Source organism: Silurus meridionalis, chromosome 26, assembly GCF_014805685.1.
Source record: "Silurus meridionalis isolate SWU-2019-XX chromosome 26, ASM1480568v1, whole genome shotgun sequence".
In the NCBI taxonomy this organism is placed as follows: Eukaryota; Metazoa; Chordata; class Actinopteri; order Siluriformes; family Siluridae; genus Silurus; species Silurus meridionalis.
In genome coordinates, this window is record NC_060909.1 from 7,975,037 (window position 1) to 7,991,291 (window position 16,255).

General features: G+C 39.6%; 1 protein-coding gene across 2 annotated transcripts in view; it reads right to left on the bottom strand.

The window, feature by feature from the left end:
- nfatc3a (nuclear factor of activated T cells 3a) overlaps positions 1-16,255 on the bottom strand; it is an 80,790-nt gene that overhangs the window by 59,475 nt on the left and 5,060 nt on the right. Inside the window, exon 2 of one of the 2 annotated variants that reach the window (XM_046840171.1) lies at positions 2,486-2,562. The exons of the other annotated variant lie outside the window; for it this stretch is intronic. Within the exon in view, the coding sequence (XP_046696127.1) occupies positions 2,486-2,534 (49 nt within the window). The 5' untranslated portion in view covers positions 2,535-2,562. The remainder of the gene's footprint in view (positions 1-2,485; positions 2,563-16,255) is intronic. 2 annotated transcript variants of the gene reach the window in all.

Here is a 16,255-nt window from a genome sequence, read left to right on the forward strand (position 1 = left end):
ACACTGACCACCATTGTTTGCCTTTGTTTTGTTAACACACATAAGCAGATGAATGAAATAATGGACGGATATGAGACTGAACCAGCCGTAGAAACAGGTTAACTGTAGGGTGAAATGGAAAAAATCTACTTCAAAGCCAATGAATTCTGTTTATTCGGACTCCAGTTTGTAACAAATACGATGTTACTGACCAAACGCCTCAGCAAAACCATGTGATACTTCACTCTATAACCTACCTCTATAAAATATCACTGAACTAAATATAGCAAATGTACTTTATATTTCCTAATGTTTTCAAGACACTATCTTTAAATTTAAAGATGACCAACACTTGACCCATATATTGGCGACAGAACTCACAGGCTACATTTCAGAAAATGTGATTCGAACTACACCATCTTCATAAAAATATCAACACTTTTGTAGCCTCCTAATGTTAATAAATCCTAACAGTCATGTGGTAACTAGGCTATTTATGATGGTGAAATTAAGTCTTAAATTATTTCTCTTTAACCGCTTTTGGGACTCACAGCTGAAAATGACATACCTAAATGTAATTGTTAACAGTTCCTGACAAAAGTGTGCTACATACACAATTTATATCTTTGGAAAGAAGACACTTTGGGCTTTACTGTCCACCATTCAAAGGTGATAATGTTTAAAAAGATATCAAGTTATCGATGATGAAGTGTCTTGAAAATATATTTCCTGCATTGAACATTTTTTTGATTTCATGTATAAATACATGAAATCAGTCCTGGAGCAATCCAGAAAAGTACTGGGTTGAAAGCCACATGTCTCATGAGTTTATATTCCAAATTTCATGAAGATTTTCATGACAAATGAGATGCCTACAAACATTTATTTGAGACTATGTCTGATCCTTTTCTCCCTTCAACTGTTTGAGCGCCACCTGCTAAACTCAGGTGGCCATACATACAGTCTGCATTCAGAGTAATGGCTGACCGTTCAGGCTATTGTTATACATTTTTGGCTAATGATATTGATTTGGCATTCATATTGATGGCCAGGTAGCCAGACAAGCTATTGTTTTACAGTCATGGCTATTGACCATGGCCACACACACATACACACTCACACACTTTTCAAGCATTTCTCTTATAAAAACAAATGGACAATAAAATGTATAACATCATATAAAACTGTAAAGGGAGGTATATTGTAACTCACAGATGAAAAATAGCCTCAGATTTTTCATCCCCATGCAGATCAACAGGTCGCTGTTGTCACTCCGGCACCAAGAATGTTTTCCTCATTGCTGCTTTGTTCAATCTCCGATAAAACAACTTTTTTTGACTGTCAGTTTTCTGACTGTTTTCTTTCTTTATTTGTAAACACAGTCCAGTTAGCGCAAGCTGGAAACAGCTGTTTGTGTAGAACCGAGAGCTGCAGAGCTGCAGAGATTAATAAAACTAAGAAGACACCCACATGGGGAATAAAATCTTCCCATATATCGTTAGAATCCTGTACTCATTGGCTACAATTTCCATCAATCATGTTGTTTCCATAATGCTACTGGCTGGAAATGAAAGGTTTGAAATGATAGGTGGTGCATAACAAACACCACCATGCCTGCAGAGAGAGTGGATGCTCAGGCCCGAGATTCTGCCTTTCTTTGACTTTTTTAGTGGGTGGTCTCATTCGTTTTGTGACACTGTATTCTACAAGCCATATTTGGTTTTTTTACCACCAGAATGTAATTTTTTTTACGTGAAGGTTATTCCGAAACATATACAAACAATACACCCCTCGAAACACTGTGACGTAAACAAAGGAATAACCATCTAAATTACAACACTATTGTTTCGTTGGACCGAAAATGCTTTACGGCATATTGTTCAGTGGACCCTTATCTTTCCAAATAAACCGGGATTTGCAGCAGTGGATTTGTTTGTGACTCGTTATTACAATCATAGTGTAAGTACTGCATTTTTTCATGTTGTTGAATTCAGCAAATACATTCGTTATATGTTTTCTGTTGAAAACAATGATCTAAAATTGATCCTTGAGGCTTAGACCTTTAGAATGATATATAGTTTGTCATGGTCACTCTTGTCCCTTTTCATTTAATCTATTGTTAAACATTAACGCCTCCAAACAATTGGATAACGGTCACGCTGGTGCGACGCTGAAGGCTAACAGATTTAAAAGACCACCACAAGTGCTATCATATGATAATGCAATTTAGTAACCATAAAGAATCTACAGGTAGCTTAAAAATAGTCACTAATGCTGTCTTTTGTTGGTGATGATCCGATCAGAATATAGGCTGGCTAGGATATAATACTCAATGCTACGCCTGGGCTCCAAAAGAATGTTCTTGTGCTATAGGTGGGTCCTGTTGAAATTTCAAGCTCTACTCTGTAGACCTTCTTCCAGCCTCACCCCTAACGCCCTGCTCAAGCACACTCTTATAAACACATAAACACTTGAATGCACTTGAATTGAGGTCAGGGACAGCTACCTGATATCTGCTTACAGCATCGTCTTGAAGCCAAGTGGGAAAGCACCATGATCAGGCCAGGATATGACCATCTGCCCCTGGAGATGTGGAGGAAAAACAGGGGTGGGGGGAACAGATAAAATGGGGGCCACACTAACAATGCATAGACCGCAATGAGAAAATAGCAAACACACCAAGAAAACCAAAACAACGCGATCAGGGGCCATGGTGAAATCTCAAGGACCACTTAAAGGAAGGTAACTGTGGCCATGGAAAAAACCAAGGCTACAATAAGCAGGTGAGGGCCACACCAAGGGAAACAATATAACTTGTTAGAACTTGGAAGGTTGGAGGGTTCTGCCAGATGCCCCGTGCATAAAGCCATAGCTGTCAAGCCGAGGTTTGCCAAATTTGATAAGAAAGAACTTGAGTGTGCACACTTTGAACACTTTTGGGATAAACTGGATCGCTGAATTCAGCCCAGACCTCCTCACCCTACATCAGTATCTGACCTCACTAATGCTGTTGTGGTTGAAACATCAGACATCAAAAATCTAGCAGAAAGCCTTCCCAGATGATAATATAGGTAATTATAATAAAAAAGCAGTGACTACATTTATATTGGGATATATGACATAGACAAGTGTTACTGACCAGGTGCTTACAAAATTTGACCATACACCAATTAGGTGTAATGTTATGACATTATAGCATTAATGAGCATTAAAGTGAATAACACTGATTATTTCTTCATTATGGCAAATGTTATTGGGTGGGATATACAGTAAGGAAAATAAGTATTTGAACAACCTGCTATTTTGCAAGTTCTCCCACTTAGAAATCATGGAGGGGTCTGAAATTGTCATCGTAGGTGCATGTCCACTGTGAGAGACATAATCTAAAAAAAAAAAATCCAGAAATCACAATGTATGATTTTTTAACTATTTATTTGTATGATACAGCTGCAAATAAGTATTTGAACACCTGTCTATCAGCTAGAATTCTGACCCTCAAAGACCTGTTAGTCTGCCTTTAAAATGTCCACCTCCACTACATTTATTATCCTAAATTAGATGCACCTGTTTGAGGTCGTTAGCTGCATAAAGACACCTGTCCACCCCATACAATCAGTAAGAATCCAACTACTAACATGGCCAAGACCAAAGAGCTGTCCAAAGACACTAGAGCCAAAATTGTACATCTTCACAAGGCTGAAAAGGGCTACGGGGAAATTGACAAGCAGCTTGGTGAAAAAAGGTCCACTGTTGGAGCAATCATTAGAAAATGGAAGAAGCTAAACATGACTGTCAATCGCCCTTGGACCGGGGCTCCATGCAAGATCTCACCTCGTGGGGTCTCAATGATCCTAAGGAAGGTGAGAAATCAGCCGAGAACTACACGGGAGGAGCTGGTCAATGACCTGAAAAGAGCTGGGACCACCGTTTCCAAGGTTACTGTTGGTAATACACTAAGACGTCATGGTTTGAAATCATGCATGGCACGGAAGGTTCCCCTGCTTAAACCAGCACATGTCCAGGCACGTCTTAAGTTTGCCAATTACCATTTGGATGATCCAGAGGAGTCATGGGAGAAAGTCATGTGGTCAGATGAGACCAAAATAGAACTTTTGGGTCATAATTCCACTAAACGTGTTTGGAGGAAGAAGAATGATGAGTACCATCCCAAGAACACTATCCCTACTGTGAAGCATGGGGGTGGTAGGATCATGCTTTGGGGAGTTTTTCTGCACATGGGACAGGGCGACTGCACTGTATTAAGGAGAGGATGACCGGGGCCATGTATTGCGAGATTTTGGGGAACAACCGCCTTCCCTCAGTTAGAGCATTGAAGATGGGTCGAGGCTGGGTCCTCCAACATGACAATGACCCGAAGCACACAGCCAGGATAACCAAGGAGTGGCTCTGTAAGAAGCATATCAAGGTTCTGGCATGGCCTAGTCTCCAGACCTAAACCCAATAAAGAATCTTTGGAGGGAGCTCAAACTCCGTGTTTCTCAGCGACAGGCCAGAAACCTGACTGATCTAGAGAAGATCTGTGTGGAGGAGTGGGCCAAAATCCCTCCTGCAGTGTGTGCAAACCTGGTGAAAAACTACAGGAAACATTTGACCTCTGTAATTGAAAACAAAGGCTACTGTACCAAATATTAACATTGACTTTCTCAGGTGTTCAAATACTTATTTGCAGCTGTATCATACAAATAAATAGTTAAAAAATCATACATTGTGGTTTCTGGATTTTTTTTTTTAGATTAAGTCTCTCACAGTGGACATCCACCTACGATGACAATTTCAGCCCCTCCATGATTTCTAAGTGGGAGAACTTGCAAAATAGCAGGGTGTTCAAATACTTATTTTCCTCACTGTATTAGGCAACAAGTGAACATTTTGTCAGGAACAATGGGCAACTATAAGGATTTGAGCGAGTTTGACAATTGACAAATTGTGATGGTTAGGAGACTGGGTCAGCATTTTCAAAACTGCAGCTCTTGCGGCATGTTTCCAGTCTGCATGCTCGATGGGTTCAGAACTTTTTGGCAGCAAAAAGGGGACCAACACAATATTAGGCAGGTCATAATGTTATGCCTTATCAGTGTTTATTGTAGTTACTTATCCTGAACATTTTTATGGTATTTAAGTCACTATGTCAATCTGTGTCAGTGATGTTTTGCATTAATATCACATTTTCTCTGCTCTATGTCTTAGCTAATCCCACACAGTACCTGTGAACATTTGGCAGTAGAAAAGCGGACAAAGTTTAATGTGCTGAACTGAAGCGTGCTACAGTTTATGGTGAAAAAAGTTACAATAGGTAATATGAGGCCACATTAAGCAAATAAGGACCATAGTGAGCAATTAGCCACACCAACGGAAGTGTAGAGTTGCAAGCCAAAACCTTCAGCATTCAATAGTGAGTTTAATTTATTTCACCTCAACACACAGACAAAAAAAGGACAGTAGAGACTGCCTGAGCAACTCAAACTCGAACTTTGAGGATGGACTGTAATTTATATCAACAGACTACTACAATGGCTCAGGTCTACAGGTTTACATAAACAGTTTTACATTTAAGTGCCTATAATTGCACACTTTAACAATTATGAACTGTAATGAATGGGCATTCCGTGCCCCCCAGATATGGATGGGTTTCCCTTTTGAGTCTGGTTCCTCTCAAAGTTTTTCCTCATGACATCTCAGGGAGTTTTTCCTTGCCACTGTCACCGCTCATTAGGGATAAACTTACAATAATAAAGAACAAACTTATAGGCATCTAAACTTATACACTCTGTTATACAGTATAAATTTATCTCTGAAAAGCTGCTTTGAGACAATGCCCATTGTTAAATACATATGAATTGAAATGATTTGATGGCCAGCAAAGTATACAGTTAGCAGATGGTCCTTGGTTGTCAGAAGACATTCAGAACAGAGCCACAACGAGAGCAGAAAGTTCAAACTGAGAGAAGAATTAAAATCAAATTGTGGAATTTCCCTCTGGGATGAGCTAAGTGCTCTGTCTAACCAGCATGTAGGTGATCCAGGCTGCTGCACAGCTGCAAGATGCTCATATAACTTGAAGTATGCATACAGTATGTGTATATGAGTTTGTCATATGAATTATGACTGAAATGTCATACCTATAGGTTGACTCACGATTTACACAGAAACCACTCTGAAGGTGGGGGGAAAAGAGAAGCCATGCTGATGAAGTCATCAAGTGCTGCCCTTAAGTGACAAGTAAACTCACCCTTAGTTTCATTTTTACGTAAGGTTTCAGTTAGAGGTCGACCGATAGTGGATTTTAACCAATACCGATAGCTTGGTTGGATAGTATTTGTCCATTAATTAACCGATTTTAAATGGATACTGGATAAAAACATACATTAACAAACATAACAAACACACTCTATGTAAAAGAGTATTGAACTTTATTACAAAAAAAATAAATAAAAAAAAACAGTACTAAATCAGTTAAATGTGCTAAATGTAATAAATATGAACATGTTATTTATTAAAGATAATTCTATAATTAATAAATTGTAAATAATCAATACTATATAACACTCTCTGTGCAGCACGCAGTCCCACATGTAAATACAAACAGCACGTGGCATCAACTAATCACCTTCAGAGGCCAATGTCGAAATGGCAGCGGACCTTGAAGCCGGAAACACTATCTGAATGGATTTTTGCCGATAGTTATAAGTAAGCTTCTGTACAAATCTATTTTATTTTGTCACATGCGATAGTGGGTGTGGCTTCATGTCAAACAACAGCAATACTGTTACTTGCCTTCATTTTCACATTATCTCTTAACAGTACAGTAAGTATGACTTGGAGGAGAGGTGATTCCAGGGGAACGTGTTGAGGTGTCCCTGCGTGGAGCGGTTGTTCGTTAGCGTGATCCGGTTAAATAAGGAGTCCTAAGCGGCTTTGCTGTTCCTAAGCTAATAACGACAGGAAATCGCTGCAGCTCACTGCACCACGCATAGGCCGCTCTGAGATATCACACAGCTAAGGGTTGTTGTTGCCTGGTGGGGTAAATGCAGGACATTGTTCCCTCTCTGGATCTAGTCGTCTGCACCTGTGTTTGTTTGTGTGTGTGTGTGTGTGTGTGTGTGTGTGTGTGTGCACGTGCCTGCATGTGACGTCACTCAGGGATGCTCATTAGTGAATAAAGCAGAATAAACAGAATAACCCCCCACACACACACACACACACACACACACATAATATCTACGCTACATCTACCACCGAAATGTGTTATTTTAAGAATAATTCATTATTATTTTCTATTAAACTACAACTATTTGGACACAAATAAACACATGCACACACACTAACACTAAATGTTCAGGCTATGAAGTGCAAACTTCGTCTCAAGGTCAATTCCTGAACTACACTACAATAGTTACACAACATCCTGGTTTCTGCAAGCGAGAGTGATGTGTATGCGCACGCGCGCACGCGTGTGTGTGTTTGTGTGCGCATGTGTGCGCGCGCAAACTTTTGTTTTGCGGGGACAGGTGTAACCTAAGCCAGGGCACCCGTTGTGAAGCAGCGCTGTCTCATTAACAGCAGGCTTTTCTCTTTGCATTGAAACAGTCCAAATGTCTTTTCTCGATCACTTTCAATGTACAAAATCTGTAGCGCTCATATAAAAAATTTTGCTAAAAGAAGAAAAAAGGGAAAAACACAGGAGTAGAAATGCGTCATGTCTGAGCAGGCAGTAGCTTGGCAAAAAGGTTTTTATTCCGCTCCTGTTTCTAAGAACTGCTGGCAGAGTGCCTTTACTTTTAAACACATAGTCATTGGCGCATACACACACACACACACACACACACACACACACACCTGCAGGCCTGTCCACACAAAAGCTCCCAACTACAGCCTCTGTGTGTGTATAAGCAACATCCTAAGCTAGAGCGATATAAACAGTGAAAAACTCAGTGTACCTCAATTAAAGATCAATCGTTTTTTGCTTTGGGTTGAAATTATATTTAAATAAAAAAAAAAAAAAGTACATTTTATTTGCCCTTTGTGATAAAATCCACTAAACACCAGTGAAAGCTCAGAATCTCTGGGTCTAAACAGCAGCCTATTTCCCTGACCTGAGGGCAGTTACATCACTGACAAGCGGCGGACGTCTGCTGTGCTGCCCGGCGGCAGTCTAAGCCAACACGAACGTATGTTTGCCTTCTAAATAAAGCGCTCTGATTAAGGCGTCCCACACTGTGATAATGTTACAGGATCAACAAAGCTCAGCTGGCATAGAGACCCAGCGCTTTAGGTCTAGTCGCTCTGAATGAGAATGTGCATGCACGTATTTTTGAAGGTTTTTTTTTTTACACAACAGCGTTGCCGCGATTTGTTTGATGAAGGCATGCTATAAAAATACATACAGTACATGTTTATCTGTCAGGAATCCACCTGCCACGCCCCCTCCGGCCCCCTTCGGCGTGGCAGGTGCTTTCTCGGCCGCTTTCTCTGAAGCTCCCGCGGCTTCAATCGCGCACATATGGTGCTCGTTTAGCATCATCACCAGCTCCTATTTAAACTTCCACACTCTCACTGTCCGTTATTGTTGGTATATGTTGGTTTACGGTGGTCGCTCATGTGTATCCCTGTACGTGCCTTCCCACCGGCACTCTCTCAACAGCTGCGCTTTTCTTCCCAAAGCGCACCGCGGATCCCCCCCACCTTGAAATTTTCCCCCCCTTGTGCTCGAGATATTAGGGTTCGGCGACATAAAAAAAGTCGACATAACTGATAAAAAATGCTTAGACAAAGCGAGAATTTGGCCGTTCCACTTCAAAAACGTCGACTTAATAGGGTTGTCGAGGTAACCGAGGGCGAGATAACCGGGTTCCACTGTATTATGATATCCTATAACAGCAAACATGGCAGTTGTGGCCAAAGTACAACAACATCATTATAAACATATTCTTCTTTAAAATGACAGCTATTCTGGCTTTATATTTCTGACTGCAAGCATGCATCAGATTATACCAAAAACATCAACACTTATCAGGAGTTAAATCATACAGTGACTTCAGTATTCACGGCCATTGACCACATCGTGTAGTGTTAAAACTGAAAAAAATATAATGGGGAAAATAAATGATTTATTTTTTTAGAAAAAGATATAATATACATGATATCTCAGGAAAGCCTATTGCGGCCTATTCTTCATTTACTACAACATCAGTATTGTATCATCAGATGCTGATGCTACACTAAACATCCCATAATAATAAAGTGGGAGGAACAATTAATACAGTTTGTAAAATGTACTAATAAAAAAAATTAGAAAATAACTGTGCTGGAACAAATATACCCAGATTTCAGTTGTATGCATTTACAGTAAGGTGACAAAATAAAATGAAACCTGTTATTGACAGATGTGTAGATGAATCAGGTTTCAATATTAAAACAAAATAATGGACAATGTCCATGTCCACAATGTCCATGTCCACAATGTATGTGTGTGTGTGTGTGTGTGTGTGTGTGTGTGTGTGTGTGTGTGAGAGAGATTTTTGAAGTGAGAGGACACAGACCTGTCTTTAATAATATCATACCTTCTCAGTCAGCCGACCTTAATCAAGCTGCGGGAGAGAGAGAGAGAGAGAGAGAGAGGGAGAGAGAGACAGAGTGTGTGCATGTGCATCCAGTTCCTCAAACTTCAGGGAGATCTTTCACAAAGAACCTCTGGTGAATGTGTTCGGTTCACATCAAACATCAGAAAGGAAGACACAATGTGATCTCACTGACTTTGACTTTGTTACTGTTCTGAGTTTTTTTTTTTTAACTGTTATCTCCTGGGATTTTCACAAGTTCAACTCTTCAGAGGTTACACAGAATTATGCAGAAAGCATATAGTGCATAGTAGCTTTGTGGTTGGAAACGTCTTATTGACAGACAAGAACAGGAATCTGAGTCTATAGTGAACACAGGAGCAACATTAAAACTGGACAATTGCAAAATGGAAAAATTGCCATTTGAAAATTGGTTTTATCCCATATCTGCAGGATTTTATGCATTGTGCTGGTTTCACATTGAATAATTTCGTGCATGTTCAGGGATTCAGGTGTTCTTATTAAAGTGGCCAATAAATTCACAATTACATACATAAAATAGATAATTTTTTTTAACCAATGAAATGGTTTTAATCTTAATCCTATCCTAAACATAAACCATTTTACTGGATTTACTTAATAAAAGCATAAATAAGTGGACTACAATAATACTTAGGTCTCGTCATCTGAAGAACATTATGACAACTGAAAAATGTTTCCACACGTCGCTTGCTCGACTCGTGAATGCTTCAGTCTCGCAGTAAAATGGATGCAAGAGTCTCATGTGAGTTTTCTTTTGTGTTGGCTGTTCATTTTAAGCCCAAATCATTGGTTCTAAGGTAATAATGCTACCACATATTGGTAATAATAATAATCGTCCATTTCAGAGATACAGAACAAATTATCGACAAGTACCGAGGTATTACTGTACTTATAAAAATTTTATAGAGAATTAAGAGTTTATCACTCACTCACTCACTCACTCACTCACTCGCTCACTCACACGCTCACTCACACACAAACACACACATACACTTGCACACAGTCATCACTATGGGAAAATCCCTTATATATGTCTACTCTTAAATTATGTACACTTCCGTGTGAGTCAAAAAAAAAAAAAGTGCAAAAGCAGAGACCACTCACACACTCTCACACTCCTCTTAGGCAATCTCTGTTCCCTTCACCATGCGGCAGTTACGCATATGTAATTACACAACAATTCAGAAGGTACATTTTGTAAGATTTGGGGCAGTTAGAAAGGGAAGGAAATGAAGTGGCGACCCAGAGGTGAGTGTGGGATCAACAGTGATTAACCCAGTGTCTGATGTATTAACGATGATCAAGGCAGCGAGTGGGGATTTAGGGCGCTATGCATTTTTGCCAGCTCTAATGTGTGCATATGGGAGATGAAATGTTCTAAAAACAGCAGAGTTAAATAAGGTCCTTATTCATACATATAATTTCCTTATTTAAGTACAAAAATTCTGCACCATATATTATCATATATTATGACTATAATATTAATATACAAACATGTAAAAGCTAAACTATAAACCCATTCGCAATGTTCTGTAGTTTCTTTCATTTCCTTCTTCTTTTCGTTTTCATGAACAAATTCACGTCTAATACATTATTTTAAGTATTTCCATTTTGGTACCGCTTTCAGGTCGAACACACATATGTTTCTGAAATGAACAGCTGTGTCTCTGCTGAATGTGAGCAATATGTTCCCTACGATAGGAGCAGGACTTTTCTATTTTACCTCACCGCTCTGCAGGGGAGAAACGTGCATAACTTACACAACTAGCAATTAAACTATAATTAAGGCTATAAATGAGTTTTAACCAATTCAACATGGTGAGCTAATCACTGAATCATTTAACTGTGCAGGTGGGGAATTTTAGGTGGGGGATTTTTTGTTGTTTTGGGGTCGTACTCTATGTGAGCCATTTATGCAAACATTTTACTGGACTTTATGTCTTCATGTCTGAGAGAATCATATTAATGTGAATGGGGCAACGCAACTTTTCCCCCGAAATGAATAGTTTTTTGGTGAGAAAATGACAAGTTTGAGGAGGAGGGAGATTTATACATGATGTTATTTTTAGTTTTCCTTAATGGGTAATAAATCATCATAAAAACATCTTTTGAAGCTAAGTGCATATCAGACCCTTATCCGAGCACGGCGTTGAATAGCACTGCTGAGAATTTGATTTACAGAAAAGGAAATTCTTCCCCAGAACAGAAAATAGCAAAATTGAAGAATAAAATTGAATAAAAAATTAAAGATTGTTAAAGAGCTTGGGTAAAAAACAAAAAAATAAATATAAAATTTTGCAATTTAAATAAATCCTTGGCAAATAAAGTGCACCTATTTAGCAAAATCTCCCTCTGATACTCTTTCAGATTGATGCTGGTGATATCATACTCAAGAATGAAACTTTGATGGTTAAGCAATGCATTATATCATAAAGTTTCATGATCAAAGTTGTAAAAACAATTATGTGGGAGAAACATCACATATACACACTCAAAGGCAGATAAGCAGCTGCATTCAAGATTTCTATCTTTTGAATCCTTTAATGCTCTAATGGGTTCATGCTATGTTTTTCTCAGAAAACCAAACTTGGTAAAAAGAAAGCCGTAACCCTTTTATTAAGCTGTTATTACGTCATGTTACATCGAGCGCTAAATTACATCATAAGTAACATTAAAAATACAATTCTGGTGTCTGTCTGTGTCAATAAATATCTGCCACTGAATCTACAGATTGGCTTGAAAGAAATCAGGCCCGGCATTGTTTTTCCATACAGTTCTATGGATTAAGTTTTGGTGCTCAGAAGCTTCGTTAAATGAAAGAATTATCCTAAATAATCCACCTTTAATTAGGATAGAGAAATGAAATAGATTTCGAATAAAATTCTGTTCTCCTATTTATATCCGATTAGTCCGAAATATCAGATCAGATTGATGAGTTTCTTTTTTAGTATAAACGACACATTTACCACACACTCTTACTGTACGACTAAGCAAGAGTGGTTCTTGTGCCTCTCCTCACATGCTCATGCGCTCCCGCTCGCCCAGTTTTAAATGCGAGAGTTCAATGCCGGTAACGGAACTGAACGCAAGCTGGTGCAGAGCCGCCTGCACTGGCTTCGGTTACACTAAATTTAAACTAGACAAATGCCACACATATCTGCTCGTGCCTCGCCCCGGGAAACAAATGACTCGTGCTCACACTCGCTGTGTTTGAGCTTTCGGGTGCGCAAATTCTCATTCCATCTTCACACACTGTCCCCGTAGGTACGGAGCGAAGAAATGAAGGTGTGCAAACCTACAAACAGAAAGCTGTGTGAAAGGATAACGCCAACAAGGCCTAGTTGTAATAACACAGTCATAGAGAGTTAATATTTATTAATGAAGTTTGTGGTTCATTTTTCCGCATTTACTTGTACAAATACAAACACAGACATACAGGTATGAATATGCGCACACACACACACACACACACACACACACACACACACACACACACAACAAACTGTAAGGTTCATTGAGTTTCTGGGACTGAGCAGTCTATCGTGTTCCCTCCATATATTCTCCATGTGTATCAAGATGCTGGTTCACACATTTAGGTTTAATATTAACCGAGTCGACTCAGGGTCTTTAGTGAGTCAGCATGTGCCTGTTTCTGTTTATCGCTGCCTAAGCAATGCCTGAGTCACTAACAGCTGAGGTTCGGCTTCATGATCCGTAAGGCGTCATGATTATGACATACACACGTTATATATGAAACACAAAGAAATCTCTGAGTGAGCTTGTTGAGTTGAAATATGGAAGGATTTTTGTCCACCATCTCCATGTAAAGCTAAAATGACCTGCCTCTCACTTTACATCCAGACACACAGAAACACATTCACACATTTGCAAACTCACCTGGGGACGTGGCACACAGCATTCTCGCTCAGCTAGGCGGGCACAGCGAGCTCACGGGGGACTCCTGCTTCAGAGCAGCTAAAGGAGTCGAGTGCGTGCCCTCTGTCGCTTTCAGCCGTGGCTGAAAATAACCGGCCTTGAGAGCGATGTAATTTCAGTCTTTCCCACGACTGAGACAGCAGGCCAGACACGAGCGCTCCAAACAGTCTCAGTGTTCACCGGCTCTCCCTCCCATTTACTTCTCACACGACTTCTATACTCGGCTCTCTCCCTGCACGTCTCGGCGGCCCGCCTGCTGTTAAACTCTGACTCGTTACAACCCGAGACATGTGTGTAAACCTACTAGTAGCCACGTTTCGAGCTAATGAGTGACTTATAAGCTTTGATAAGTAAGAGCGTGAGAAAAAGAAAAAAAAGAATCTTTCTAACGGCGACCCGTTCGTTATGGCAATCGTTGAGCTTTATTATGCGTGCAGCACAATGTAATGCGTAACTCGTCGGCAGTTTGACTTGCTAAATTGAATTCTCACATCCTAAGAGGATAAGGGGATAAAACACGGAGCACCAATGTAATGACACAAACCGAAGTGCCAGACAAGGGCTGTGGGAGGTGAGGAGAGCGAAAGAAACAGAGAGAGAAAGAGAGAGTCTGAGAGAATGAAAGAGTCTGGAGATGGAGGAAATTAGTGAAAGATAGACTACCTTTCTTCCTTTCCTGTTCCTGTCTCAGTGGGAAAGAAACGGTGGTTCGTCTGTCCCGCCCCTTAAATTCCACTGCCATCTGAGGACCACATGGCATGCCTAGGCACACAGCCAGACACACACACACACACTATATCTAAAAGTTCACAGTGCCTCTACTAATACCACCTCCACACATGAAAGACAACTCAAGGCCATGCTATTGCTGTAACTTTTTTTTCCCCTAAGTTCATTATTTCTTACTGTACGCTGGAAAACATGTCATATTTCAGATCGCATATCAACTACTGTATATCATTGATTGCTCGTGCGGTCACAGAGCCGAAATCGATTTCTGTACCAACAGTTACTTTCTAACCTTTAAAGTTTTAATAGACATTATTATTAACATGTCTTATTTACTGTATTTTAAAACATCACCTTCCAATTTTAGGCCTAAAAAAAGTCGACTGAAACAACGAGCAGCCGAGAGAAACAGAAAAAAAACAGAGTTTTAAGGACTAAAATTGTTAAGTTAGAGAAATAAAAGTAGCTGTATCTCACACTATTTAATATTATTATTATTTTTTTTTTAAACAAGGTTAAATTAGATAAGAGTGAGTAATTTGACCCCTTCGCTCATGTGTGCTTTTTAATCCTCTGGTGTGGGTTGAGTTAGCATGCAAACACTCTAATGGCAGACGATTTTAAGGTGGAGAACAAAATATTCAGATTAGCTAACAAAATAAACAGTGCACACAAATCAAGTTAAATTAAACAGACATACAAGACATTGCGGTTTTGTTCTCTCCATTAGATTTTGTCAAACTAGATAGAGTTAGTGCATATCAGCGCACTCTTATCTGTGCACATATTTCTTTCCAGAGCTTATAGCAGTATACGTGATGCCTTTTTAGTGGCAACTTGCAAGCTGTAATAATGCAGTTTCACTCTTTGGGATATTCATTTAACATTTTTTTTTGAAGTGTAGAGAAACTTTTCAAACATTCATGCAACATTATGGACTGCAATTACAGCACAGGAACAACAACACACAACACCAAGTTGCTTGGCAACAGGCTAGCCAGCTAACGCAAGTGAAACCTCTATTGATGATTAATACCTGTATGATAACCTGCATGATCAGGAAGCGTAGTTCAGTGGTTATGACGCTGGACTTTAAGAGCTCAAATCCAAGCCCCATCATGCTGCCACTCCTGGGTCCTTAAGCAAAGGCCCCTAACCCTCAAATGCTCACTTGTATAAATAAGATGACTATCATTTGCTCTGGATAAGGTCTGCCAAATGCTATTACCTAGTTCTGTTAGCATACTCGTTTCAGAGTAGCTGTTTAGCTAGCTATACCACTCACAGCTAAGAAAAATGAATTCTTTCTCAAAACACTCCTGTAACACTGTGCGCTTTTGAGTCGCAATTACTTTACCACACTTAACCATACCACTAAATTAGTGTCGTTACATTTTTTAGGCATGCTACTTACGGTAGATTGCGTGGTGTTTTGGAACACAGTGTTCAAATCTGTCTAATTTACACTCACAAAAGTAAAATTCAACAATATCCTGTAACTATTATTTAAAAACATTGTGAAAATATATTTAATTACAAATTGTATTGACACATGTAAAGGCTTCGATCGACATATTTACTCGCCATTCTCAAGCAACTACACACAAACCACTGACACAGAGGCTAGCCGATCCTTTATACCAGTCTGTATACAGTATCTTTCACAGCGAACAGATCTTTCGCTTTTACGTTTGTTTTTTCTGTCGTACGTTGACGTTGACCTTTCAACACCTCCACAGTGGCTGACAGGCCCGAAGTGCTTAATCTCCTTTGTAATAAATAAATTCCAACCCTAACCACGGGTGGTACAAAAGCAGCAGTGTGTAATTATCCACCATACGAGGCGAAATGCCACAAATATCTTAGCCACTTCACACGTGTGACGTAAACATGACATGTTTTCACAGTGTGGGGAGAAATATAGGCAAAAGCCAGAGCTGAAACAGCTTCGACAAGGATGTGACACACTTCCAATTGCCCGAGTGCTGTCG